Source organism: Erinaceus europaeus, chromosome 12 (assembly GCF_950295315.1).
Source record: "Erinaceus europaeus chromosome 12, mEriEur2.1, whole genome shotgun sequence".
NCBI classification, from domain to species: domain Eukaryota; kingdom Metazoa; phylum Chordata; class Mammalia; order Eulipotyphla; family Erinaceidae; genus Erinaceus; species Erinaceus europaeus.
In genome coordinates this window covers 77042327-77070210 of record NC_080173.1, presented here as the reverse complement: position 1 = coordinate 77070210, position 27884 = coordinate 77042327, and the positions used below count along the sequence as shown (strand labels likewise).

The following is a 27884-nucleotide window of genomic DNA, read 5'->3' as shown; positions in this document are numbered from 1 at the left end:
TTTAGAAAATTACACAGATACCCCATTGTAGAACCCCTATAATCCCTTCGTGGAAAGGAAGAGATTAGCATATGAATACAAAGCAAAATGAATCCAGAATACAAAATGATCTACTGGATTGTTAAACTCTTGTATCCTTAAAAATATTTATTTCCTCTTTTTGTATTGCCCCTCCAGTGGTCTCAGGGTTAAGGAAATTTGAGCTTCCCCCCCCTCAGGTTACCCGGAAAAGGATTTAAAAAAAAAAAGCCAACAGTTTCTAGGAGGTGCAAAACCAACAGATGGCTCCCAGAGCCAGTGGAATTGCCAGTAAGCTGGCTAGTGGAATCTGCTACGCTCGAGAAGAGCTTGCTTGCCGGCAAGGAATGTAGAAAGTGCTGTTCGCGGACTGCGCGGTGAAGAAGAGAAAGCGAGAGCAGAGAGCAGAGAGCCATAGTGCTGACGTTGAAGGCCCGCCCCTGTGAGGTTGCTCAGGGTAAGTGGCGTTGGCCGGGAGGCAGCGCGGAGGGGCAGGAAAGAGGATTTGGGCTGGGGGCGGGGCCTGCGGCGCAGCGTGCCTGCTGATTGCCCGAGCGCCGCTGCCAATCTCGCAGTATCGCCCGGTTAACCAGTGCGCTGGCGAGACGCGCTCAGATATACTGAGTGAGCCCGGAGCAGCAGCCTCAGACCCTGACGGTGCAGCAGCCCGCAGCCTCAGTCCGGGAGTCCCAGCCGCTTTCAATGGAGGAGAAGTCCGGCCAGCCACAGCCTCAGCACCATCACAGCCACCACCATCCGCACCATCATCCCCAGCAGCAGCCGCCGCAGCACCACCACCATTATTATTTCTACAACCACAGTCACAACCACCATCACCACCACCATCACCAGCAACCTCACCAGTACCTGCAGCATGGAGCCGAGGGCAGCCCCAAGGCCCAACCAAAGCCGCTGAAACATGAGCAGAAACACGCCCTCCAGCAGCACCAGGAAACGCCAAAGAAGAAAACAGGTCTGGGAGGGAGGACGAGTGGGGGCAGGGGAATGGGGGTGGGGGGCGAGGAGGTGGGGGGTGGGGCTGGATCGGGGTGTGCGTGTCTGGGTCCTGCGGGTCGGGGTGGGGGTGGGGGTCGGGGTGGGGGTGGCGGGCTCGCCCCCGTTCTCGCCGAGCTGGGGCCGGGGCGCGGGCTTTGCAGCGCCCGGTGCCTCCCCTCGGCATGGGAGAGGCCCAGCCAGGCCGGTGTGACCTTCCCGGCCCCCGCCCGGGCTGGAGGGAGACCCCGCGCGGCGTCCTCGGAAGTCGGAGCCCTCTTCCCTCCTGGCGGCCTGGGAGGAACCTTAACCTGGGGGTGGGAGGCGCAGGGAGGGGTCGAGGAGCGGGCTGAGCCTGGGCCCCCCAAGCCCTTCGGGGTGTAACTCGGCGAGGCCTCGTGAATTCCCACATGGGTGGCGTCGCGAGGCCCGCCGGCCGGCCGGCGGCGAGAAGCGGGAGGGGGAGAGTTGAGGAAGTGTCCTCCCGCCCGCCACCCCGAGTCCACCTGTGGCCCGGGGTTCCCTGCCTGAGGTGAGGGGGGCCGGGACCCCTCGTCTCTCGAGGCGTCTCCACCGCCCCCCTCAGGCGCCCCTCTTTGGGGTGCGGGGCGCCGTAGCCTGTGCCCGCGGCTCCCGCCGAGGCCCGCGCCCCGTCCCGCTCCCCCCCTGAGCCGGCGCGGCTGGAATGTTCTCTCCTCGCGGGCCCGCTTCCTGTCCGCCATGTTGGAAGCCGATTCCTGTCACCGACTCCGGCCGGCGCAGGAGCGGAGGGGGAAGGGTGTCGAGGGGCGCTCGGCGCGGCGGGGCCCGGCCGCCCGGGGTGCCCCCCAGCCGCCGCCTCGCTCCCCTGCGCCGCGAGGGCTCCTCGGCCCGCGCCCGCCCCTCCCCCCGCCGCCGGCCGGCCGGGTTGTGTAACCCGGCGGCGGCCGCGCGGCCCCGGGCGGCTCCCTCGGGTGAGGGGCGGGGGCGGTTGGGGTGGGGGAGGGAAGCGGCCACGAGGGGAGCGGCCTGCGCCCGGCCCGGCGCGCCGGCGGCCCCGTTTCCCGCTCCCGGGTGCGGCGGGAGGCGCGGGCGTTCGGGGCGGTGGAGGGAGGTGGAGGAGGACGAGGACGAGGAGGGCGCGGTGCTCCCCGGGGCCCGCGGGCCGGCGGTGGGGGCTGGGGGCCACATTTTCGGTGGAGGCGGTGCCTCAGGGCCGGGTGGGGTACCCAGCGGGAACCAGGCTTCGCGGTCACGAGTTTCTCTGCCACAGGAACCTCGTCTTCTGCCAGGTTCGCTCACGACTCCGCCTCTTAGGCTTTCACTTGGACCCTTTCCTTCTAGTGGCTTTTAGCAAAGAGGAAAATAAAAAGGAACACAAACACCCAACCTCTGTTCATCTCCATCCAAACTGGGTAGTGTTTTCAGAGGAGAGGGATTAAAAATGTGTTTGAATGGGAAAGGACGAGGGTTTTTTTTTTTTTTTTTTTTTTTTAATGACCCTTCTTTCACATCTGTAGGGTGATCCGGGGTGGCTCATCCTCCGTGGTCAGTTCATTACTACTTGGTCTCAGGTTTTTTTTTTTTTTTTTTAATTTTTTTAAAGGAAAAAAGTTTTGTTTTTTTTTTTTTTACATTTTAAAACTTAGAGAGCTCCCCAAACTTGTCTTTAATACGTTTGAGTGTTGAAGTGTGAAGTTACTTGAGAAGAAATGAAATGAAAAGTTTATAAGCATGCTGATAAATTTTTCTTAATGAGAGTTCTTGAAAATTTTGAGAACAGATCAAGGAAACGATATGAAAGTGAATCAACATGTCACATACCAATCAGTTGTTGAAAACTGTAGAGACGGCTTTTCTATTACACAATAAAATCTGAAGACCGAAATCATCAGATTTTCCATTCTGGGAGTAGTGGGGATCGATAGTGTGCAGCCACGAGGCATGTAGAATTGTGCCAGGATGTTTACAAAAATATTAAGCCTAATCTAAGAATTTGTAGCAGTTTCAAAACTAACTTTACAGCTGTAGATCTCTTTAATAACCAGTCTTCAACTTCTCACCTTGATTGGAATATCGGGCAATATTGTTGAAATTGTATTTTATTGGTTAGAAATCATTAATATATTTACAGAACTGGGAAATAGGTCACTTGGATAGTGTACTGCTTGGCATGTATGCTACCCAGGCTTGAGCTCCAGGAGCCCACTACATTGAAGGAAGGTTAGGTGCCGGGGTCCCCTTCACTGCTCTTTGCCTTTGTCACTATATTTTTAAAAGGATATGTGTGTGTGTGTGTGTGTACACACACACACAATTTGCAGGACTTTTTAAAATTTTATTCCCTTTTGCTGCCCTTGTTTTATTGTCGTTGTTGTTGGATAGGACAGAGAGAAATGGAGAGAGGAGGGGGAAGACAGAGGGGAAGAGAAAGATAGACACTTGCAGACCTGTTTCACCACCTGTGAAGCGACTCTCCTGCAGGTGGGGAGCCGGGGCTCGAACTGGGATCCTTACACCACCGGTCCTTGCGCTTTGCACCCTGTGCGCTTTACCCGCTGTGCTGCCACCTGCCCCCAATTTGCAGGACTTCTAGGTAGAGAAACAGCCCTTGAACCATTTAAGTGTAAGGTGTTTTTCTTCAAATGAATGTTAGCCAAGAAGAGAGAAAATAGAAACTTAGAACAATTTTGAGGATGTTAACAATTTTAGGTGAGCAGTTTACGATGTATGACTTGATCACACACAGTTCTGTTTAAATATGTGCATAAAGCTAATTCAATAAATTAGGATTTTTGAAATGTGTATTATGTTTAGGTGGGTTTTGTAATCTCTTTACCCACAAACCTAAAAAACTAGAGTGGCGTTTCTTTATCCAGAAGAGGGCGCAAGTTAAGTATTTTCAGTTTCTAATTAAAAAAAGCTAGATTTACCAGTACCGTAAGAAGTTTTATTGAATCTGTTTGGAAAGTACGATTAGATGATTTTGAATGGCAACCCTTGGGTTTCAGTAATTCCTTAGGTATTTTCAAGTAGAAATATCTGTAGCAGACTACCAACAGAGTTGCTGTGAGAAAACATAGGCAAATGAGAAATGTCATTTACCACTTAGGGATGGCAGTATAGTGGACTCTGAACTTCTTATACAGTGATTTCTGATAATGAGGTAATTAAATTTTAATAATGGGTAATTCATTCCAGTTACTTTTAGATCTTAGCTTTGGTCCAACGTAGTTTGTAATGCTGTGTGTGTGTTTTAATAAAAATACTTTATAGTTATAGGTATAATAGAGTATATAGCTTCATACTAAAAAATAAAAACACTTCTTTCTGCTTTTCTAAAGAACCTCTTAGAAAATAATCTAAATAGTGGTCATCACTTCCTTAATGTTTAATAGTTAAAATTTTCCACCAAATTTTTGATGCAGTTGATTTTTCTCAATAAGTAGAAGTCAAACTGGATTTTAAGAATTTATACAAAATATATTCCCTATCAGTACAAATTTTGTGCTAGTCTGGTATGATTTTTTGATAGAAACTATTGTGCTTTATTAAGTTATTTCTTTGTTTTATTTTATTATTTTTTTGCCTCCAGGGTTATTGCTGGGGCTCAGTGCCTGCACTACAAATCCACTGCTTCTGGAGGCTATTTTTTTCCCCTTTTGTTGCCCTTGTTTTATTGTAGTTGTGGTTATTATTATTGCTATTGATGTCATTGTTGTTAGATAGGACAGAGAGAAATGGAGAGAGGAGGGGAAGACAGAGGGAGAAAGATAGACACCTGCAGACCTGCTTTACTGGTTGTGAAGCGACTCTCCAGAAGGTGGGAAGCCGGGAATTGGACCCAGGATCCTTATGCTACCCTGTGCTACCACCCGATCCCCTATTTTATTAATTTTTTTACACCAGACAACTGCTCAACTCTAGCTTGTGATGTGGCAGATTGAACCTGGAGGCCTCAGGCTTTAAGTAGCCTTATTCTGTCTCCCTCACCCAACTAGGTTATTTCCTCAATGTTAGTTCAGTTGAAAAAAAAAAAAATGTCTGTTTTTTAGTGTTCAGAACCTTTATTCTCTGATAGAGAATGAGTAACTTGAATTTACAGTGAGGTCTTGCTAATTTTTCTAGATTATGTTCTAACGTCACGTTCCTTTATAGCAGTGGCTATGAAGCTTGAAGATCTTAGTATCCTTTATACTGTTAAAATGTACAAAGAACTATTGATGCTGGTAATGCTTATTGGTATTTACCAGATTGAAAACTTAAGCAGCATTTCAAAACAAGAGCATACAAGTACATCAGTCTTTCAGTCTTTTAGTCTTCACAGGCTAAATCCCCCTAAAAAATTGAATGAAAGTGACAAAGGCAAATTGGTATTTCCATTTACACCTCCACTTTTAAATTATTTATTCCCTTTTGTTTCTTTTTAACAAAAAAAGAGCGCTGCTTAGCTCTTATGGTGATGTGGGGGATTGAATCTGGGACTTTGGAGCCTCAGGCATGAGAGTATCTTTGCATATCCATTATGCTATCTACCCACCACTATTTATTCCCTTTTATTGCCCTTGTTTTATTGTTGTAGTTATTATTCTTGTCATTTTTGTTGGATAGAACAGAGAGAAATGGAGGGGGGGAGGCAGAGGGGAGGAGAGGACACCTGCAGACCTGCTTCACCGCTTGACTCCCACCTCCACTCTTTTTTTTTAATATATATTTATTTTAATGAGAGAGACCAGAGCACTGCTCAACTCTGGCTTACGGTGGTGCTGGGGACTGACCTGAGAACTTACTGCCTTAGCATGAAAGTCTGTTTGCATAACCATTATACTGTCTTCCCCAGCCCCACCTTCACTCTCAGTGCTGGAAAAGGGTCTAAATGAATGTGTGTCCCCTTTTGTCTGTTTTTCTAATGACTTGACCTTAAGTGCTTTGGAGAACATTTCAAAGAAAGATAGGTAACATGTCCATCATTATTTTATAGGAATTTACAGAGTTGTGAAATAGATAAAACTAAAATTCACACAGTAAATAGTTCTGAACTGTTGGGTGTCTCTAATTATTGTAATAATATATATATTTTTTCTTTCATAGGCTATAGTGAACTAAATGGTAATGCTGGAGAAAGAGAGCTATCTTTAAAGAGCCTGGGCTCTGATGAAGCTACCAATCCGATTTCCAGGGTCCTCAATGGCAACCAACAAGCTGTAGACACTAATCTGAAACAGACTGTAAAGGCCAGCACCTTTGGGAAGGCAGGAATTAAGACCAGGAATTTCATTCAAAAAAACAATATGGACAAAAAGAATGGAAAATCCTACGAAAATAAGTCTGGAGAGACCCTATCTATAGACAAGACCGATACAGTAGTTATTCCAAACGGTGTTGTAACAAATAATTCTGGCTATATTACTAATGGTTATATTGGCAAAGGAGCAGATAATGATGGTAGTGGATCTGAAAGTGGATATACCACTCCTAAAAAAAGGAAAGCTAGGCGCAATAGTGCCAAGGGTTGTGAAAACCTTAATTTAGTACAGGACAAAATAATGCAAGAGACCAGCATCCCAGCTTTGAAACAGGGACTTGAAACTTTCAAGCCTGACTGTAATGAACAAAAGGGAAACCGAGTAGATGGTTCAAAGCCCATTTGGAAGTATGAAACTGGGCCTGGTGGAACAAGTCGAGGGAAACCTGCTGCGGGTGATATGCTACGGAAGAGCTCTGATATGAAACCTGGTATGAGCAGCAAAAAATTTGATGATCGACCCAAAGGAAAGCATGCTTCTGCTGTTTCCTCCAAAGAGGACTCTTGGACCTTGTTTAAACCACCCCCAGTTTTTCCAGTGGACAACAGCAGTGCTAAAATAGTTCCTAAAATAAGTTATGCAAGCAAAGTTAAGGAGAACCTCAACAAAACTGTACAAAACTCTTCTGTGTCACCATCTTCATCTTCATCATCTTCATCATCTGGAGAACCTCAGACTCAGTCTTCAAATCGGTTATCCCAGGTCCCTATGTCAGCACTGAAATCTGTTACTTCAGCCAGCTTTTCTAATGGGCCTGTTTTAGCAGGGACTGATGCAAGTGTGTATTCTCCAGGGGGTCAGCCACTGTTAACTACTGCTGCTAATAATCTAACACCCATCTCTTCTGGGACTGATTCAGTTCTTCAGGACATGAGTTTGACTTCAGCAGCTGTTGATCAAATTAAGTCTAGCCTTTTTATCTACCCTTCAAATATGCAAACTGTGTTGTTGAGCACATCACAAGTGGATCTACCCTCTCAGACAGATCAACAAAACCTGGGGGACATCTTCCAGAATCAGTGGGGTTTATCATTTATAAATGAACCCAGTGCTGGCCCTGAGACTGTTACTGGAAAGTCATCAGATCATAAAGTAATGGAGGTGACATTTCAAGGGGAATATCCTGCCACTTTGGTTTCACAGGGTACTGAACTAATCCCCTCAGGAACTGAGCATCCTGTGTTTCCCAAGGCTTATGAGCTGGAAAAACGGACTAGTCCTCAAGTAATCAGTAACATTCTAAAACCTGGGACTAGTGAGAGTGGAGCCTTATCCTTGGAATCCAGTCATTTAGGTGACCTGCAAAAAGCAGACACCAGTAGTCAAGGTGCTTTAGTGTTTCTCTCCAAGGACTATGATACAGAAAATCAAAGTCCTCTGGCCTCCCCTACGAACACTTTGTTAGGCTCTGCCAAAGAACAAAGATATCAGAGAGGCCTAGAAAGGAATGATAGCTGGGGTTCTTTTGACCTGAGGGCTGCTATTGTATATCACACTAAAGGTAACTCTTTTATTTCCTATATGATGATTTTATATACATTTGTTAATTAAATTTATTACAGGCGAATTTTAGTCCTTACTATGAGTTGAGAAATGAGCAGTTACAGTTGAGAATAACAGTGTAGTTAAGCTGCTGATATTAATCCCCAAGGTCTTTGGGGGGAATTTAGGAGTGTTCACTTTCCCAACTTGAAAACATTTCTTTTGCCCCCACACCTATGGACAGCTAATCTTTGACAAAGGGGCTCAGATTATTAAATGGGGAAAACATTTCTTTTTACATAGACAAGTCTAGTTAACCTGTGTGGTGGAAAGAATTGAGATAGACAGGCTCACATGGGTAGTACACTGTTGTGATGTTGATGAAAGAGTTGGTGCTGTGGTCTTGGCCTCTCTCCCTTTCTCTCTGCCTCTGTTTTGGTCCACTAGAGGAGAAAGGAGGGAGAAGTAGCTCAGTGACTAGAATGCCTGCCCTGCCATATGTAAGATCCAGATTGAAGCCCAGTGCCATCCATGCTTTGGGTGCCATCAGCACCACTGCAGTGCTATGGTGTCTCCTTTTCTGCCTTGGTTTCTCTGAATAAAAAAGTTGACCTAGGGTGATAAATCACACATGTAATATCAAAATGAGTAGAAAGTAAAAGATGGAGGCATTGCTGGAGGATATAGATTCAGTGAATAGCTCACATTGCTGTTTTGCCATTTGTTTGACCCGGGTTTCAGCCTCTCTCTCCATTGAAGGAAGCTTCAGTGCTGTTTTTTCCTCTGGCTTATAGTTGTGCAGAGGATTGACCCTCATACCTGGAGCCTCAGGTATGAGGGTCTCTTTGCATAACAATTTATGTTATCTACCCTCCACCCTGCTGTGGTCTTTTTCAATGCTCCTTCCCCTCCCCTCTTCTCCCTGTCCTCTACTAGGGTTATCACTGGGTCTTTGCCATCAGTAGGAGTCTACTCCCACTCCCGGTGGGTTTTTTTTTTTTTTTCCTTCTCCCTCCATGGTTATTGTTTGGCTTGGTTGCCTGTACTGCACGAATCCATTGCTCCTGAGACTTTTTTTTTTATAGGACAGAAATTGAGAGAGGTTGAAAGAAAGACACCTGCAGACCTGCTTCACTGCTTGTGAGGTGACCCCTCTGCAGGTGGGCAGCTGTGGGCTTGAACTGGGATCCTTGTGCTTCATACTGTGTGCACTTAACCCAGTGTTTCTTTGCCCCACCCTGATCCTCCCCCTGCCACAGCCATTTTATTTAGTGTTATTAGAGAAATTGAGAAGGAAAGGAGAGATGGAGAAAGAGACACACCTGCAGCCCTACTTCACCACTCAGGAAGCTTCCCCCTTTGAACTCAGGTCCTTGTACACTGGAATGTGAGCACCACCACCTACTCCCTTCCGCGCCCCCCCCCCCTTTGTTAGGACAGGGAAATTGAGGGAAGGTGGGGGAAATACAGGTTTATTTCTGTAGTCCTTCCTGTAGGTGGGGAGCAGGAGCTTGTGCTTGTTCATACTAATGTGAGTGCTTAACCAGGTATGCCACTGCCCAGCCCCTTCTGTCTTTTTTCTACCTTAAAAAATTAGACACATTACCATGCACAAGGGCATAGGTTTGAGCCCCCACTACCCTCCTACTGGAGGGAAACTTCATAAGTGGTGAAACAAGTCTGCAAGTGTTTTTCTCCCCATCCCTTCTTAGTTTCTCTCTGTCCTCTCAAAATAGAAAAAAATAAAGGGGAAAAAATGGCCACTTTGACTCGTGGGTTTGTAGTGTAGGCACTGAGCTCCAGTGATAACTGATGGGTATTAAAGTTATGTTAAGATAGCCTCCTTAGGGAGTAGCGCAGCAAGTTAAGTGCACCTGGCGCAAAGCTCAAGGAGCGATACAAGGATCCCGGTTTGAGCTCCCAGTTCCCCACCTGCAGGGGGGGTTGTCTCTTCACAGGTGGTGAAGCAGGTCTGCAGGTGTCTTTGTCTTCCCCTCCTCTCCATTTTTCTCTGTCCTATCCAGTGACATCAGCAACAATAATTACAACAATAAAAACAGGGCAACAAAAGGGAAAGTAAATGTTTAAAAAATATATATTATAAGAAAAAAAGGGGTAGTTGGCGGTAATGCAGTGGGATAAGCGCCACGCAAGGACTGGTGGAAGGATCCTGGTTCGAGCCTCCGGCTGGCTCCCCACCTACAGGGGAGTCGCTTCACAGGCGGTGAAGCAGGTCTGCAGGTGTCTGTCTTTCTCTCCCTCTCAGTCTCCCCATCTCTCTTCATTTATCTTTGTTCTATCCAAGGGCAACAAAAGGAAATAAATGTTAAAAAAAAAAAAAGACAGCCTCCTTAGAGCAGTAGGCAGTGTGTCAGTCTCAACAAAGTTATGTGGGAGGGGAGTTGGGCGGTAGTGCAGTGGGTTAAGCCAGGTGGCACAAAGCCCAAGGACCTAAGTAAGGATCCCAGTATCTGGCTTCCCACCTGCAGGGGGATCGCTTTACAGGCGGTGAGTCAGGTCTGCAGGTGTCTGTCTCTCCTCTCTGTCTTCCCCTCCTTTCTCCATTTCTCTGTCCTATCCAACAATGACAATAATAACTATAATAATAAAAACAAGGGCAGCAAAAAAGGAATAAATATTTTAAAAAAGATATATATGCCAGGTGGTGGCTCACCTGGTTGAGTGCATGTTACAGTGCGCAAGGACCTGGGTTCAAGCCTCTGGTCCCCACCTGCAGGGAGAAAGCTTTGCAAGTGGTGAAGCAGGGCTGCAGGTGTCTCTATCATTCCCTTTCCTCTTGATTTCTGGCTGTCTGTATCCAGTAAATAAACATAAAAAGTTATGTAGGGGGGATTTGGGCAGTAGCGCAGTGGGTTAAGCACATGTGGCGCAAAGTACAAGGACCGGCGTAAGGATCCTGGTTCAAAGTTATGTAGGAGAGGTTCCTATGTTAGGAGAATGTGTATTAGGAAAATATATAAAAGCTCCAAAATTCTTAAGTATATATGTGTGTGCACACTTAAGTATAAAGTGTGTGTGTGTGTGTGTGTGTATATATATATATATATATATATATATATATATATATATATATACTTTTAAAAAATATTATTGGATAAAAACAAATTGAGAAGGTAGGGGGAAGTAGGGAGACACAGAGACACCTGCAGCCCTGCTTCACCACTCCTGAATCTTCCCCCCCTGCAGTGTGTACACTTAACCAGGTGCACCACCACCTGGCATATATATTCTTTAAAAGACAGGCAGAGAAAGTGTGTGAGAGAGATAGACACTACAGCACTAAAGCTTCCTTAAGTGCACTGGTAGCCAGGATTGCTGATGTTCTTGAAAAGTTGGTTGAAGGAGGACATTGGGGTGGGGGTGACCAAGTGGTGGCCCACCTAGTACAGGACACCACAGGTTACCTTGCACAGTGACCTGGATTCAAATCCCCCACCCCCACTTGCAGATTGTAGCCTCGAACCAGGATCCTTATAGCTTCACCTGCTGCGCTACCGCCGACTCCCTTTATTTTTTTTAAATTTATTTATTTTCCCTTTTGTTGCCCTTGTTTTTCATCATTGTTGTTATTGATGTTGTTGTTGAATAGGACAGAGAGGAAATGGAGAGAGGAGGGGGAAAGACAGACACCTGCAGACCTGCTTCACCACCTGTAAAATGACTTCCCTGCAGGTGGGGGGCTGGGGGCTTGAACCGGGATCCTTATGCCAGTCCTTGCGCTTTGGCGCCATGTGTGCTTAACCCACTGCGTTACCGCCTGACTCCCAACCTTTATTTTTTAATTAATGAGAAAGAGAATCAGAGTTCACTCTGCCAGGCTCAAACTTTGGACCTCATGCTTGAAGGTACAATGCTTAATCCATTGGACTGCTCCGAGCTGCACATTTTTAATCTGAATTTTCAGTATAGCTGGGGATAGGAAATAATGATACAGTAAGGCATAACATGAGATTGATGGGATCTCTGATCTCTAGTTCTTGGGATAGTGCGTGTGTGTGTGTTGCCAGGGATTGGACTGATCTTGTTTAAGAAAAGTATCTGCTTTCTTTACCTACCACTTAGCTCTATCTTCAAACTTTTAAAAGTTTGTTGCTTGTTTGAGAGGCAGAAAGAGTGAGAGACCACAGCACTGAAGCTTCCTTCAGTACAATGGGGTGTAGGGCTTGAAACCTGTATCATGTACATGGGAAAGCAACTTGCTTTCCAAGTGTGCTGTTTCACTAACCCTCTCATTTTGATAGAGACCATGCTCAACTTTTCATAAGAAATAAAACTGTTAACCTGGGGGAATATTGTAGCTTTAAATAGTAGTACCAGTATTTAAGGTAAATCCTCTTGTTTATCTTAGCACTGTGAGACAGTAATGAAAACACTTAACACAAAAATGGAACTAAAGCATAATGACTCCCCAGTGTACCCATTGGTCTTATGTGATGCTAGGGCCTCATGTATGTGTGGTACTGCTGAAATACCTCCCAGGCCCAGATTTTATTTTTCAGTATTTTAAAGAATTATTTTCCCATCAGGGTTATTGCTGGGTTCTATTTTTTATTTGACAGGAAGGACAGAAATTGAGAGGGGTGCGGGAGGTGATTAAGCTTTGGACTCTCAAGCATGAGGTCCCAAGTTCGATCTCCAGCAGCACATGTGCCAGAGTGATGTCTGGTTCTTTCTCTCTCCTATCTTTCTCATAAATAAGTAAAATCTTTAAAAAAAAGAGAGAAAGGAAAAAGAAACTAAGAGGGGTGGGGAGATAGGGAGAGAGAAAGTTGGGGGCCTGGTGGTGGCTCACCTGGTTAAGTGCTCATGTTACAGTGTTAAAGGACCCAGGTTGAGTCTCTGGTCTCCACCTGCAGGGAAAAAACTTCATGAATGGTGAAGCAGGGCTGCAGGTGTCTCTCTGTTTCTTTTCCTCTCTCTCTATCTCTCCCTCTTTCAGTTTATCTCTGTCTCCAATAATAAAAATAAGTAAATAAATTTTAATATAAGAGGGTGAGAGATAGACACCTGTAAACCTGCTTTGCAGCTTGTGAAGTGTCCCCCCTGCAGGTCTGGAGCAGGTGCTCAAACCTGAATTCTTTGCACTTGGTGATAGGTGTGCTTAACTGGGTGCACCACTGCACGGCCTCCAAGGTGGTTTTTTATGTTTGTTTTACCACAGCACTGCTCAGCTCTAGCTTATGGTGTTGTGGGAGATTGAACTTGGGACTTTGGAGACATAATCATGAGTCTCTCTGCATATGCTATTCCTGGCCCAATTCATTGTTTTGAGAGAGGAAGATAACAGTGAAGCAGGTCTGCAGGTGTCTTTCCCCCTCTCTGTCTTCCCCTCCTCTCTCCATTTCTCTCTGTCCTATCCAACAACGATGACATCAATAACTACAACAGTAAAAACAAGGGCAACAAAAGGGAAATAAATATTTTTTTTAAATATTAAAAAGAGAGAAAGAATTCCTTAGTCATTCTGTGTTTTTAGAGACAGGGAAGGAGAGGCACCAAAGCACTAGTAAATCGTTCATGAAGCCTCACCCATTTTACTAACTGGTACTTGGCATATGTTAGAATGATGCTCACATTCTGGACATTGTATTGCCTCTTGCGTAGTAGTTACTCAGATGGGATCAAGCTCAGTGTTAGAGTATATGTTCCACATGTATGAGATTCTAGGTTTGATACTTAACCCTCAAAAAATCCCAGTGTAGTTATTCAGAATGGTAGTTGAATTTTTCCAAATATTTTATTAATGAGAGGGATAGAGGGGATTGAACCGGGATCCTTAATGGTGGTCCTTGTGTTTCATGCCATATATGCTTAACCCGCTGTACTACTGCCCAGCCCCTGCATGAATTTTTTTAAAATTATTTCTCCATAGTAGAGGTTAGAGGCAGAGAATTTGAGTATAGGGAGATACAGAGACCCCTGCAGCACTGCTTCACATGAAGCCCCCCCCCATCCCCGCAGGTTGAGCCATAATGATGTACTTAGCCACAATCTGGCCACCATAGGGTCTTTGTTGGTGGTGTTACTTTGCTATGCCTTGTACAGAAAAGTAGCACTATCTAAAATCTATAGTGGATGTTGTCTCTTTATTTGCAAAAAACAAATTTTGTAGAAACCCAGTTTGCTAACCAACCCTTGCTCTGGTTAGTATACCTTGATCATGTTGATGCTGCTACCTAGAACCCACCCGTCAAAACCTGCCTACTCTGTCAGGCTCGTGGAAGATGGTGACTTTGTTTTTGTATCTATTGACATCCCTAATCCATAGATAACATTAAAAATTATACAGAGGGGAGTCGGGCTGTAGCGCAGCGGGTTAAGCGCAGGTGGCGCAAAGCACAAGGATCGGCATAAGGATCCCGGTTCGAGCCCCGGCTCCCCACCTGCAGGGGAGTCGCTTCACAGACGGTGAAGCAGGTCTGCAGGTGTCTATCTTTCTCTCCTCCTCTCTGTCTTCCCCTCCTCTCTCCATTTCTCTCTGTCCTATCCAACAACGACAACAACAATAATAACTACAACAATAAAAAAAAACAGCAAGGGCAACAAAAGGGAATAAAAAAAAAAAATTATACAGAGGTAGGAGAGACTCATTCCTGAGGCTCCAAAGTCCCAGGTTCAAGCCCCCATACCACTATAAGCCAGAGCTGAACAGTGCTCTGGTTAAATTTAAAAAAAAAATTCTTATAGAAGTGCTCTGGATTACAGGATTTTAATGAAACTGCCGCACACGCGCTTGTGTGTGTCTGTCTATACACACACACACACACACACACACACACACACACACACACAATCTATTGGATAGAGATAGCCAGAAACCAAAAGGGTAGGGGGAGACGGGGAGAGAGAGAGAGACCTGTAGCCCTGCTTCATGACTTGCAAGGCTTTCTCCCTGCAGGTGGGGACCGGGAACTCTGAACCAGGGTCCTTGTGCACTGTAACATGTGTGATATCACCTGCCCCTATATGATAAAGGCCCAGACATCACTCTGGTACATGTGCTTCCCGGGATTGCACTTATTAGGACCTCATGCTTGAGAGTCCAATGCCTTAAGCACTGCACCACCTCCAGGCCCACGATTTCTTTTTATTATATTTTATTTTATTTATTCCCTTCCCCCCCCCTTTTTTTTTTAATTGTTGTAGTTGTTGTTAGGACAGATAAATGCAGAGAAGGGGAGAGAAAGATAGACACCTGCAGACCTGCTTCACCACCTAAGAAGCGACTCCCTTGCAGGTGGGGAGCTGGGAGCTCGAACCGGGATCCTTAAGCCAGTCCTTGCGCTTTGCACCACCCGCGCTTAACCTGCTGGGCTACCACCCAACTCCCTTTTTTGTTTTTTTAAATATTTATTTTTTTGACTCAGGTTATCATTGTGCCTGCACTATGAATCTACTGCTCTTGAAGACTTTTTTTCCCCTTTTGTTGTCCTTGTTTGTCATTGTTGTTATTGCTGTTGTTGCTGTTGGCTAGGACAGAGGGAAATTGAAAGAGATGGGGAGACGGGGTGAGAAAGATACAGACACCTACAGACCTGCTTCTCTGCCCGTGAAGCAACCATTCTGCAGGTGGGGAACCTGGGGGCTTGAACTGTCATCCTCACACTAGTCTTTGCGCTACATGCCATGTGCACTTAACTCCTGCACCACCGACCAGCCCTCTCCCCATATATATTTCTTTAAAATAAAAAATGTATTTCATGAGAGATAAATAATCCAGAATATCTATCACTCCAGTACATGGCTTGCCAAGGGTCAAATTGAGAATCTCAGGTATGAAAGTCCTATGCTCTACCAACTTTGTTTTTCAGGCCACTACTTAGGTGTATGTTAAAGAGAGCAGAATGGGGGGTGGCGGGGAGTTGGGCGGTTAAGCGCAGGGACCACCGGCATAAGGATCCCAGTTCAAGTCCCTGGCTCCCCACCTGCAGGGGAGTCGCTTCACAGGCAGTAAAGCAGGTCTGCAGGTGTCTTATCTTTCTCTCCCCCTCTCTGTCTTCTCTCTCCATTTCTCTCTGTCCTATCCAACAACAAACGACATCAACAACAACAATGGCTACAATAGCAAGGGCAACAAAGCGGGGGTGGCCTCCAGGAGCAGTGGATTCATGGTGCAGGCACTGAGCCCCAGCATTAACCCTGGAGGCCAAAAAAAAAGAGAGCAGAATCTTTTTAGTTAGATTGCCAAGTTTGATCTTATGGTCATTTTAGTTACTTTGCATAATTGGATGTTGTGGTATCAGTAACTGAAAAGTTGAGGACTAGGGGGCCAGGCACACCGGGTTAAGTGTATCTTTCAACCCCCCTCTGCCTTCCTCTCCGCTCTCAATTTCTCTGTCCTATCTAGCAACAATAGGGGAAAAGTGAGGACTAAGGGATACTCACACTGTAGAGTGTGAGCTGCTCAAGGACCCAGATTTGAGCTCGTAGCCACCAAGTGGAGGTGCAGTGCAAAGGATAAGTTTCGTGAAGGGTGGGGCAGTGTGGCGCTCTCTCCTTGTTTATTGTTAGTAAGAGAGTACTCCAGAGCATTACTCTGGTATATGTGATGCTGTGGATCAAAACTGCAAGGGAGGTTGAGGTTTATAATGGCAAAGTAAAAGGAAACGTAATAGGGTGAGTGAACTAAAGTGAAAACTTAATTTTTTAAAAAGATTTTATTTATTTGAAAGATAGGAGGAGAGAGAAAGAGCCAGACATCACTCTGGCACATGGGCTGCCGGAGATCGAACTCAGGACCTCATGCTTGAGAGTCCAAAGCTTTACTGCACCACCTCCCGGACCACGAAAACTTTTATTTATTTATTTTTTTCAAAAAATTCAACATACAGTTAAATGTAGATTTGTCTTTGCATTAAACAAAAATAATTTGTTTATACAAAACCCAGGTACTATTGGGAAATGTATTTCACTAGAAAATATGCTGACCTATGGATTTTTTGTAGTTAGAGCAAACCATTTGAGATCCAGAAAACTGCAGGATAGCAGTTCTGGTGACTGAGCTATTCTGATTTAGAGATGAGATTGGAGTAATAGATGATTGTCATGACTAATTTTAATGACAGAAAGAGACACACAGCCACCAGCACTGCTCAGCTCTGGCTTATGATGGTACAAAGGATTGAACCTGGGACTTTGGAGCTTCAGGCATGAGAGTCTCTTTGCATAACCATTATGCTGTCTCCCCAGTCCTGCACTGAACTTTTTTTTTTTTTTTTTAATCTTTATCTGTTGGATAGAGACAGTCAGAAATTGAGAGGGAAGGGGGTGGTAAGAGACAGACACCTGCAGGTATGGATCAGGGGCTCAAACCTGGGTCCTTGTGCACTGTAACGTATGCTCAACCAGGTGTGCCACCACCTCCACCCCCCCCCTTTTTAAAGAATGTATTTATTTATGAGAAAGATAGGCAGAGAAGCAGATATCACTCTGATACATTTGCTGCTAGGGATTGAACTCAGGGTTGAGAACCCAATGCTTTATCCTCTGTGCCACCTCCCAGACACCCCTGCACTTACTTTTTCAACCCTGCCTTGTTATTTTTGTCATCCATGGGCAAGCAGATCATATCCTATTTTAGTGAGCTCATTTTATTTTTCTTTAATTATAATTAGTTGCTGCTAAATATATGTAGAATGTACCGTTTTTGTTTACCAGTTCTTAGGTTCTTATGCTATAATAATTGTTTTACTTGTCAAGACAATTTGAATAGAATTGAAACAATGGGTATTGTGTCTTGCTAATAAATGTGTATTGATTGCCATTTTGACCTTGAAGAATAGATGTGATTAATAGGTCAAAACCTCCTAGTAAAGAGTTAAATAAAATTTTAGCTCAGTAAGACTTTTTTTTACTATTTATTTATTCCCTTTTGTTGCCCTTGTTTTATTGTTGTAGTTCTTGTTCTTTTTAAAAATATATATTCCCTTTTGTTGTCCTTGTTGTTTTATTGTTGTAGTTATTATTGATGTCGTTGTTGTTGGATAGGACAGAGAAATAGAAGAGGGGAAGACAGAGGGAGAAAGACAGACACCTGCAGACCTGCTTCATTGCCTGTGAAGTGACTCCCCTGCAGGTGGGGAGCCGGGGGCTCGAACCCGGATCCTTATGCCAGTCCTTATTGTTGTTCTTAATGTCATCGTTGTTGGATAGGACAGAGAGAAATGAAGAGAAGAGGGGAAGACGGGGAGAGAAAGATAAGACACCTGCAGACCTGCTTCACCACCTGTGAAGCAACTCCCCTGCAGGTGGGGGCTGGGGGCTCAAACCAGGATCCTTACACCGGTCCTTGTGCTTTGCGCCACGTGTGTTTAATAAATTTTTACTTATGTATTGGATAGAATGGTAAGAAATTTAGAGGGAAGGAGAGAGACACTTGCAGCACTACTTCACTCCCCTTGCAGGTGGGGTCTGTAGGCTCAAACCCGGGTATTTGTGCATTGTAACGTGCACTCAACCAGGTGTGCAACCACCCGGCCCCCATATGATATTCTATAAGGAAAAGTAGGAATGTGTTTTAAGACTCTTGGGATAGTTCTATTATCAGCCCTACCTTTAGCCCCTGTGCAAAACTTAGTGTATAGGATGATTCTCTCTTTTTTTCCTTTGCAGAAATGGAATCTGTTTGGAATTTGCAGAAGCAAGGTAAGAATGGTTGGGTTACATTATTTTGGATGGAAATAACAAATTTGAATAACTGCAATCAAAAGGCACTAGTTATAACTGCTAACTATGGGGTGACATTGTAAGTCAAAATAATATCCGATAGTACTTTTAAAATTCATTTTATTTTATTAATTTGCATTTATAAAATGTGAATAGAGTAAGAGGGGTACATTTCCACACAGTTCTTGAGAGCTTTTTTTGTTTGTTTTCTTTTTGTTTTTTACCAGAGCACTGCTCAGCTCTGTTTTATGATGGTATGGGGGATTGAACCTGGGACTTGAAAGCCTCAGACATGAAGGTCTCTTTGCATAACCATTATGCTATACCCCCACCCACAAGAGCTTCCCTATTCTTTATCCCTCTGGGAGTATGGACTCGGGAACATTATGGGGTGCAGAAGGTGGCAGGTCTGGCTTCTGTAATTGCTTCTCCGCTGAACATGGCATTGACAGATCAATCCATACTTCCAGCCTGTCTTTTTCCATAGTGAAACAGGGATTTGGGGAGATGGGGCTCCAGGACACATGGTAGGGTTGTCTGCCCAGGGAAGTCAGGTTGTCAATCATGGTATCATCTGGAACCTGGTGGCTAGAAAAGAGTTAAGATATAAAGCAGAGAAAATTGTTTGACTAACCATGAACCTAAAGGCAAGAATATTACAGATGAAGATTTGGAGTCTCTGTTTTGAAAAAAGCTAGGAAGTCTATTTAAAGGGGCCTATGACTTTACTAGTTTTTTGCCTGAGCCTCACAGTTAATGCTGGTGGGTTATTGTCTGGGGAGATGATGCTATAGTTGGAAAAAGGGCTAGAAAGCTGGATCAGGGAAGAGAGTAGCTCCCAAATGTGGGCAAGGTATATAAATATTGTTAAAAGTTTTGTGGGGGTGGTCCGGGAGTTGGTGTAGTGGATAAAGCATTGGACTCTCAAGCATGAGGTCTTGAGTTGAATCCCCAGCAGCACATGTACCAGAGTGATGTCTGGTTCTTTCTCTCTCCTCCTATCTTTCTCACTGATAAATAAAAGCTTTTTTAAAAATGAAAAAAAAAAGTTTCGTGGGAGAGGGTATTAAATGATGGCTATTTGGATTTTTGTTGGAAAATGGACACTTTGGGATTCCAGACTTTATTATTGATATGTTTATTTTTCAACCTTCTTTTTCAGATCCTGAAAGGATAATCACTTACAATGAAGCCATGGATAGTCCAGATCAGTGAAGGACCAGACTGCCTATTTGTAACCTTTATGCAGCATTAGAGCCACCACCGTTCATGGGGGACTCAAGGCTTTTATGCTCCTAGATCTTCAATGCAGCAGAGGAACCATAAGTAGAATCACAGGATAATATATACAAATATATATATATACATACATATATATATATATATATAGTTATTTAAAGAAAAGGCAACTGAAAGTAATTAGACTTCTTAAGGAATCAAATTTATTTCAAGAGACTACACATGGTTATTTAATCTCCGGTACTGAATAGTTTGTGTCCCCCCCCCCCCTTCTTTTTTGTTAGTTTTTGTTTTTAAGTGTGAATGCAACTGATTAATGAATACAGACTTAATAAGTGTGGTTCTAAGTTCCTGCTGTCATCAATTTGGGCAACAATGATCCACTAGAAAGGCAAATCCACTCTATCTTGTTCTGTGACTAAAGTGATACACTAATCACTGGGAACCCAGAATGATTCAGCATTTCCCCTACTCTTCTCTTGATCTTTTGGTTTTACTTTGAGTCCTACAAGAATGCTGGATAATTGCCTTGAAGTTTGCAGGGGTGTATTCTTTTTTTAAGCAAATATAATTTGCATGTCTTGCCAGGAGTTAAGTAGCCTCTGTAGGGTGAGGGGAAATAACTTCTTTCATTTTAATTTTTTTGTGGGGTGGGCACGGGAGGGCTAAAGTTCTACAGTTCTGAAACAGTTGGCATATAGTTCACTTAGCTTTGGTTACATGTTGGAATTTGACAAGTGAAAAATCCATGGATGTCAAAGAAAAGTTACAGAACAAAATTGGCTTTAGATATTTAATATGGAAAAATACGCTGTGCCCATATTATAATCTATTTGTATAAGTGGGAGCAAAAATATATTCTGCTTTTCAACTGTAGGTGCTCCAGACTTGCTCTGTCACTAACACTAAATGTGCTGTTTTCCTTGTTTTTTCACCACACAACTAAAGTCAAAACTTCTGTACCTTTCTGTAAATTCTTTGTTTTCCATATATAAAAGGGGATGATAAAAGTTCATGAAAGCTATGAAACTTCATGGTTTTAGCCAGTGAGGAGGTAATGAACCCTGCCTATAGAAGGTGTTTTTCATGCAAACTATACTTCTGAGCTTATTAGCTTATTATATCTTAATAAATATATTTTATTACTAGAGCAAAATGGATTTTTAAAGAAAAATAATGTGAAATTCTGGAAATTTTCATTTGGGCAGAGAAGAGCATTAGCCCTGTCTTATTTACCATCCTGTTGCACTGCAGCTTGTATATAGCATGCTAAAATAAAGTGTGTGTAGAAAATGAGGGTCCAATTTAAGATTGGGTGATGTTAGTGGCATAAAAACAAGTTCTCTGGCCTGGCATTGCATCACATCACACACACACACACACACACAGAAATTAGTATATCCATGTATGTCAAATACAGGTTAAGACAGCAGGGCAAATATATATAGAGATTTATAGTCTTCTGATAAATGTAGACTCTTCTGGGGTTAGTTAGGGGAGAAAGTAACTACTTTTGGCTCTACCCCTTTGCTTAAGCAATGTCCAGTTTTGAGCGACTGTAGTATGGATGAGTTACCTTGTTTTGATTATTTGAGGCTTTTAATAAGAGGTTTGTGAAAGAAGCTGTTGGACTCAGCTTAGAGTAGAAAATATCTTTATAGTTTGGATTTTTGCCCTGCTTAGATTTTAAAAGTATGAGCATGGATTGCCAATTCCACTTGATGTAAACAAAACTTTTTATACATAATATATATATATATATATAATAACTTATTGTATCAGTCCAGGTTCAGAAACTTGTGGTAGGCCAGTTCCAGATAGTTTCATTTCACCTGTAAACTGTATCACTTTTACTGATATTGTAATTTTCAAATGTATAATATGTTTACAGATGTGCCCTGCATTTAGTCCGCCTTGTTCCTATTTTGATTTTTGTTGAGTCTCCTGCCTGCTTGCCAAAAGCTAGGATGCTTCAGGCCCATGTACAACTGAAAGCAGAGGCATCCTTGAGCTTTAAAGCATTGAACAAACTGGAAAATGCAACATACCATATCCTGAAGTGAAACCAGTGTGGTTTTTTTTTGTGTGTGTGTTTTTTTTTTTTTTTTAATAAAAATTTTCAAAAAGTTAAAAAAAAGATAAAAGGTTGATTAAAGGGAAAAAAAGACTCCAGTTTGTTTTAGAGGTTTTAAAGTTCGGCTGTGTGTTCAATTGCCTTGTGTAACCACTTGTCGCCTTAGGGCCAGATACCCCTATCCATCCTCACACTTCCTCCCACTTCTCTTTTTTTTTTTTTTTTTTTTAATGTCCATTTTGCTTGCCTGAAAATTTAAGCTCTTCTGTCTCACAACTCACATGAAACTTTATGGGTTTGTGATATACAGAGGCTAAATAAATATATACTTAAGAGGAAACCCTCCCCCCATTGGACTTTTTAATTTAAAAATAACGTGAGAGCTGTCATGACTTTCCCACTTCCCTTTCATATCCCTCAGGCCTCCCATGTTTAGAGAAGCCAAAAAGAAGAATGTATTTCCTTCTCTGTTTGTCCAAAGGTTTTTGAGAGTCTCACTAAATGAAACAATGCAACATTTCACTTCTGATTTCTTACTGAAATTCCCTTGATTATATGATTAGAGGTATATATAGTTAGGGTTGTCTCAACCTTCTAGGAACTCTAGTGCTCCATCAACTGTCAGTATTTTTTTTTTTTTTTTTTTTTTTTTTTTGGCATTGGGTTAATGAACTTAATTGCCTAGGAACAAGCAGGACAATTTTCCTTTGTGCTGTTTGGTAACAACTCTTGTTTCAATCTTTCTCCTTAGGTCCTTACACAATTCCTTACAGAGCACTTATTAAAAACAAATCTTAAGAGCTCATCTGTTTTCTGATTATTTCTGTGTAAACACCTAAACAGCTGTGATTAATTTAGCACATTTTAGTAACAATGTGTTATTGTTTGGTATAAGAATTTTTCTTCAACTCAGAGTATTAGTACTGTAGCATAAACCAAATACAGTCTAGAGGGCAGTTTTAATATCCCTCCATTACAAAGACTGAAAAACGTGTGCATGTGTGTGTATGCATTGAGTGCTTGTGTGAGAAGGAAAGGAAATATAAAAATTACTAAGTGGGTGTGTGTAAGACATTAGTATTCAGAGAATGAATTTTTATTTATTTTGTGCCATTTGTTTTCATTACACAGAATAAAGTCAGGTGGTTTTAACCCTTAAAAATAGTAGTATTTGAAAAGTGGCACTAAGAATGAAACCATGACCTATTTTTTTAATAGCTATGAAGATACTAATTATGAGTGAAGATTTCTTTTTAAAGCTGTCTTATTTGTAGGCTTCTGTGTCACATGCTACTCTTTTAGATACTCTGAATAATTCCCCTCCCTACAAAAGACAGGGTGCATTTATCTTTCCTTTATTCACCCTTCACTTTGCTGAACTGAAGTTAATTGCATAGCCTTTCCACTGATGACCATAGTGAGCTTTCACAAAAATTAAGTGTATTTACGGCATTTATAGTATTTCTATACCATTAGGAGGAAATAGACAACTAGGGATTTGATAATGCCAGCTTATTTTTTTTCTTGAGATAAGTGGAGAATTTCTCCCATTTTGGAATTTACTGTTCAGTCATCTGCTTTTACCAGTCATTACTGAGAATCTGCAAAATCTTAATAAGGAGGCAATGTTGCATTTTCCAAATAACAGCTTCTAGTAAAAATATGGTAAACCCTAGTATGAATGTTGTCCACAATACAAGTTTTTTTTTTTTTTTTTTTTAACAAGACATTATAATAGCAGCAGTAGTTTCATACTTGGTCATTAGGCTTCTTGCTTAGCCCAATCAGATACTTGATGGTTTGTGTAAACCCTTTTAAACACAAAGCTAGTACGTGTGAAATTGTATGTCATATACCAAATGGCCACAGGCAAGGAAATCTAGAAGAGGACTTAATTTTAAATGACACAGAAAGTGGTGGGAGGCATTTTTTAAGACTTCACTTTGAATTAAAAGCCCAGTTTCCAAGGATTATGGCTAGCTTTCCTTTGAGTCATATCCTGAAATAACATCCTTGTATACTTATGCTAATTGCAAAACTAGTGGGACAAATACTAGTGGGACAAGTTCTTATGACCAGGTCTTTTGATGGTTATACCAGTTGAGATTGATTCTGAAAGGTCAGTGTCTTTTAATAGTTTACATTGATTTTGAGAAGCAGGATTTGCACACACACACACCCCGCCCCCTACACTCACCATACCCTCTGCCCAAAAGTATTGGTGTTTGTTTAATAGCAAGAGTATAAGATTAGCAATATAATAGGTGGTCTAAATTTGCAGACCTAGGTTATTCTTAGTGTTGATTTTTTTAAATTCTAATTAATAGCACCAGGATTATGCTGAAAAAAGATAAGTTTCTGCTTTGAGTACCATAAAAATTGTTTTCATACATGTTAAACTGTTCAAGTGTGAGAGAATCAGGACCACCCTAAGCTGGTTTAAGGAATCATTCATTCAAACACTGCTGTACTGAATTTTAAATTTCATATCCTTGCCACTAAAGAAATATCACCCATTGAAGTGTGAATAATGGTATATTGCTTTTACATTTCTGGGAGTGTCAAATAGCAGTTATGGGCTAGAAACTTATGGAACAGTTCATCCTCATGTGATGCGGTTGCTGATTCAGACTCCCCTGTTTTATAACACTTATGTCCAGAGTTCTAAAGCCATTTTATAGTATTGCAGTATCCCTTTTTCTACTGCCTTATTAAAAAAAAAAAAGCTACAAATATTATTTTCTAGTTCAGTTTTGCTTTTATTTATATATCAAAGTTTTACTCTGTAGGTCACCAAACTAACTTGAGGTAAATTATATCTAGCTTTCCATGTACCCTTTTTTCCTCAGGTGCTAAAAAAGGCTCCAAAAATGGATACTGCTTATCTGCTTTATTCTTAAATATTCTTTTGCTAGATGTAAAGATTTGGTGTTAACAAAAATGGTTTTAATATGTAAATATGAATGAATGCCTTTGCCTTTGTTTTATTTGTCCTCTGTGAAGGAGGATCCTTTCATGATCTTGAATACATTTCATTAGGTATTGCATTTTTAGAGTGATTATACAACTTTTGTTCTGTCTTGGATTAATCCTGCTGCTGCTATGAGAAACTGAAAATCAAGAATGTGATGCACTTTTTACATTACTATATTCCATACTTTATAGGTTGCTTTGATATCTTTCCTATAGCACAGCCACTAATAAAAATGAATTAAATTTTCTTTGGGAGGGAATCAGTAAAAATAACTACTTAGGTCTTTAGCCTATGAAGGCTAACTTGAGAAATAATTTTTTTTGTTAATATTATGCTTTCAGGCCTTAAATGTCTTCTACTACTGAATATCTTAGTTTTGTTTCTATTATTTCCTCTCTGCATCAAAACGGGGAATTGGGAAGAATGGCTTAAAGTATTGATGGTTTGTTGCTGATCTATCTTTTTTAGAAGGTAAACATTTAACCTACAGTATAAACTGGGGGCTTTGTATACAGAGAAGAAACATGTTGCCCTGAGCATTTAGATTTAATCAAAATTCTGATCATTCTGCTTCTCTTTTTACTTAGCAAAGTTAAGTAGGAATACCACTTGACAAGAGGAAAAGTCATTTATCAAGCCCATACCCAAACTTGAAGGAAATTGAACCCAAAATGGAAGACAACACCAAATGGGGTGGAGGAATATGAGAAAGATGTGGTCCAAAGCTATCTGGTTATATTTTGATGTTGCCAGTGTTGCAAAGCCAAAACTTTGATTTGCTTATTTAATGCTTGTTGGCCAGAAATCTATTTTTATATTAATGTGCCTTGCATGTATATTAAAAAAAAAAAAAAAAAAGGAAAGGCCATGTAGTAATGCCTGAGATAGTTGATGGTTCTTACCACCTCACTAACTTTTATGCAGTATGAAATGCTCATTCTATCGCCAACTGGTGCTCTCTGTTTAAAGTTATAGATCTTGTCACAAACTGGAACTATTTTATAAACTGGGAGTGTTACTTTATTTTTTGGATGTTGACTTTTTTGTTACTCTGTTAGTGGCTGTTCTTTAGTGGGAAGTAGTAATAAACGGATTCTTCATTCCCTTTTCCTCTTTTTCAGCACCTTTTTCAAGTAATGTGATGACACCATTTCTTGTGTGCTCTGAAAAAAGTTTCAGCTTGCTGTCTCCTTTAGTTTTTTGTCTTTTTTTTTTAAGTGTTATAAGATGCATTGTTTGCAAAATTTAGGGAGGTAATGGAGTCTGATTTGGAATTCTGTGTGAGCTATATGATCCAAGTTATTGGCTCTTTCCAATTAAAATTTTTTTATTGTTAAAGCACCTTGCTTAGAAAGTTTTAAATATTTATGTCTGCAACAATTTATGTTTGCAACAATTGTCTAAAATAATGAATTGTGCAATTTTTGTCATTAAAAGAATCTGAACTCTCCCTAATGTGACTTGTTAGTTTTCTCTGTATTTCCTGCCAGTGTAAATGTGAAAAGCTTTGCTTGCATTACGTTTTAGAAATGCATTTTGCACACTCAATTTTGCTGAAGCTCCATGAAAAGGTTAGGTTAAAGTAGATGAATAAAGCTATGCATATATTTTGAAAATTTAATTTGTGTGTCATTACCAAAAGTGACTTATTACTTTACTATTTCTGTACCATCTTTTGAAACATGGCTCAAAACTTACTGTTCTGGACTATAGCTCATCAGTGCAACTAAAAACTGGTACCAATAAATTTAGTTTAAAGGAAAAAAATTGTATCTCTTAAAGGGCTTTTCTTGAAATAGGGCAGTTTTACAGCTTTACAGACCATTGGATGCTCTTCCTCAATGAAATTTTGATTATAAATAGAAATGTGAGGGAAATAATTCAAACAAATGAACCTTTGCCACATGGAGTTCTGTGACATTTTTTTAACTAGGACTAGAGGTAGGGTAACCTTTTTACTTTAGCATAAATCTGGTTTACTGAATGACTTCAGACTAGAATCACTCAGTTTAAATAAAGATCAAAGCACAGGTTGTTTTAAAGATAGTGTATGTCTTATAGCCCAAGGTAATTAGAGCAAGTTTAGAGATAGGACATATTTTGATTAAATTGCTGCATTCTGCATGTACTAAAAATTTTATTTCATTTGTGTGTGTACTTAAAAGATTGTGTAGAAGTACTAGCCAGATTTTGTCAAGTCATCCTTTAAAAGATTATTTTGTAATGTCTTCAGGACCTTTGTAAAAGAGGCTAATAAGTTTTAAGTAGACAGTTAATGCCAATGGTATTTTCCCCTGCTTTTAGGTTTTTTTAACTTTCTGTTTTATATTGATTGGCTGTACTCTTCTAGTGTACAGAAGAGGGTTACTTTTCTGTCATCAAGTGTGCGCTTGATGTACGTTGAATTTGAGGGTAGTAAAACCCTCCTAATATTTTCACTGAAAGTAACAGTTAAAAATCAAGTCTATTAGTCATGATTTGGAAAGAGGCCCATGACTGTAAATGGCATAAATGCAGGAATGTAGCATCATAGGTGACTAGCAAGCACCTCAGCATCTTTTTGCTTATATGTTCAATATTAGAACATATTGGAGGAACAAGGTAATTTTTGTCTTATGCACATTGGCATCTAGCAACTAAATTACCTAATGGGGTGCAGGTGTGATAAATTAGTGGACTACACATGTGAGAGAATGTTTCTCTCACACTCAAATACTTTTCAGTATTTTGCCCCATCAAAAATGCCTTCACTAGAGTAAGAACCAGTGGCCAGACATTTACCCTTTTGCTAACTGCTTAGGTGTTTGTCATAGTTCTGATGTCATGGATTTTTAGGAAGTGTCAGTTATGAGATGATCTTCCTTTAAAGATGTCTTCATGTTCAGTGTTTTAAAAATATAAGTTACGGACACCCTACATCCATACTCAGATAAACTTATTTTATCAGAAAAAAAAGAGAAATTTGTAGATCAAATTAAGAGACGATAAGTGTACATTGTTGAATAAAAAAATTTTAAAGTCTCTGAGGTGTTTGTGTTTTCTGTGCTTTAAAAAACTGAAAATTAAGATTAATCTTATATGGTTTAATATGCAAGTTTTATCTCAAATGAACCATGGTCACCTATCACAACCT

The 27884-nt window shown here is 41.6% G+C and overlaps 1 protein-coding gene across 1 annotated transcript; it reads left to right on the top strand.

Moving 5' to 3' along the window:
* Positions 1-519: 519 nt before the first annotated feature.
* On the top strand, positions 520-27772 carry NUFIP2 (nuclear FMR1 interacting protein 2). Its single transcript, XM_007520447.2, has 4 exons — positions 520-991; positions 6082-7797; positions 18411-18443; positions 19627-27772. Exons 1-4 carry the CDS (start codon positions 721-723, stop codon positions 19677-19679), a joined length of 2073 nt encoding a protein of 690 aa, XP_007520509.2. The 5' UTR covers positions 520-720; the 3' UTR covers positions 19680-27772.
* Positions 27773-27884: the final 112 nt, after the last annotated feature.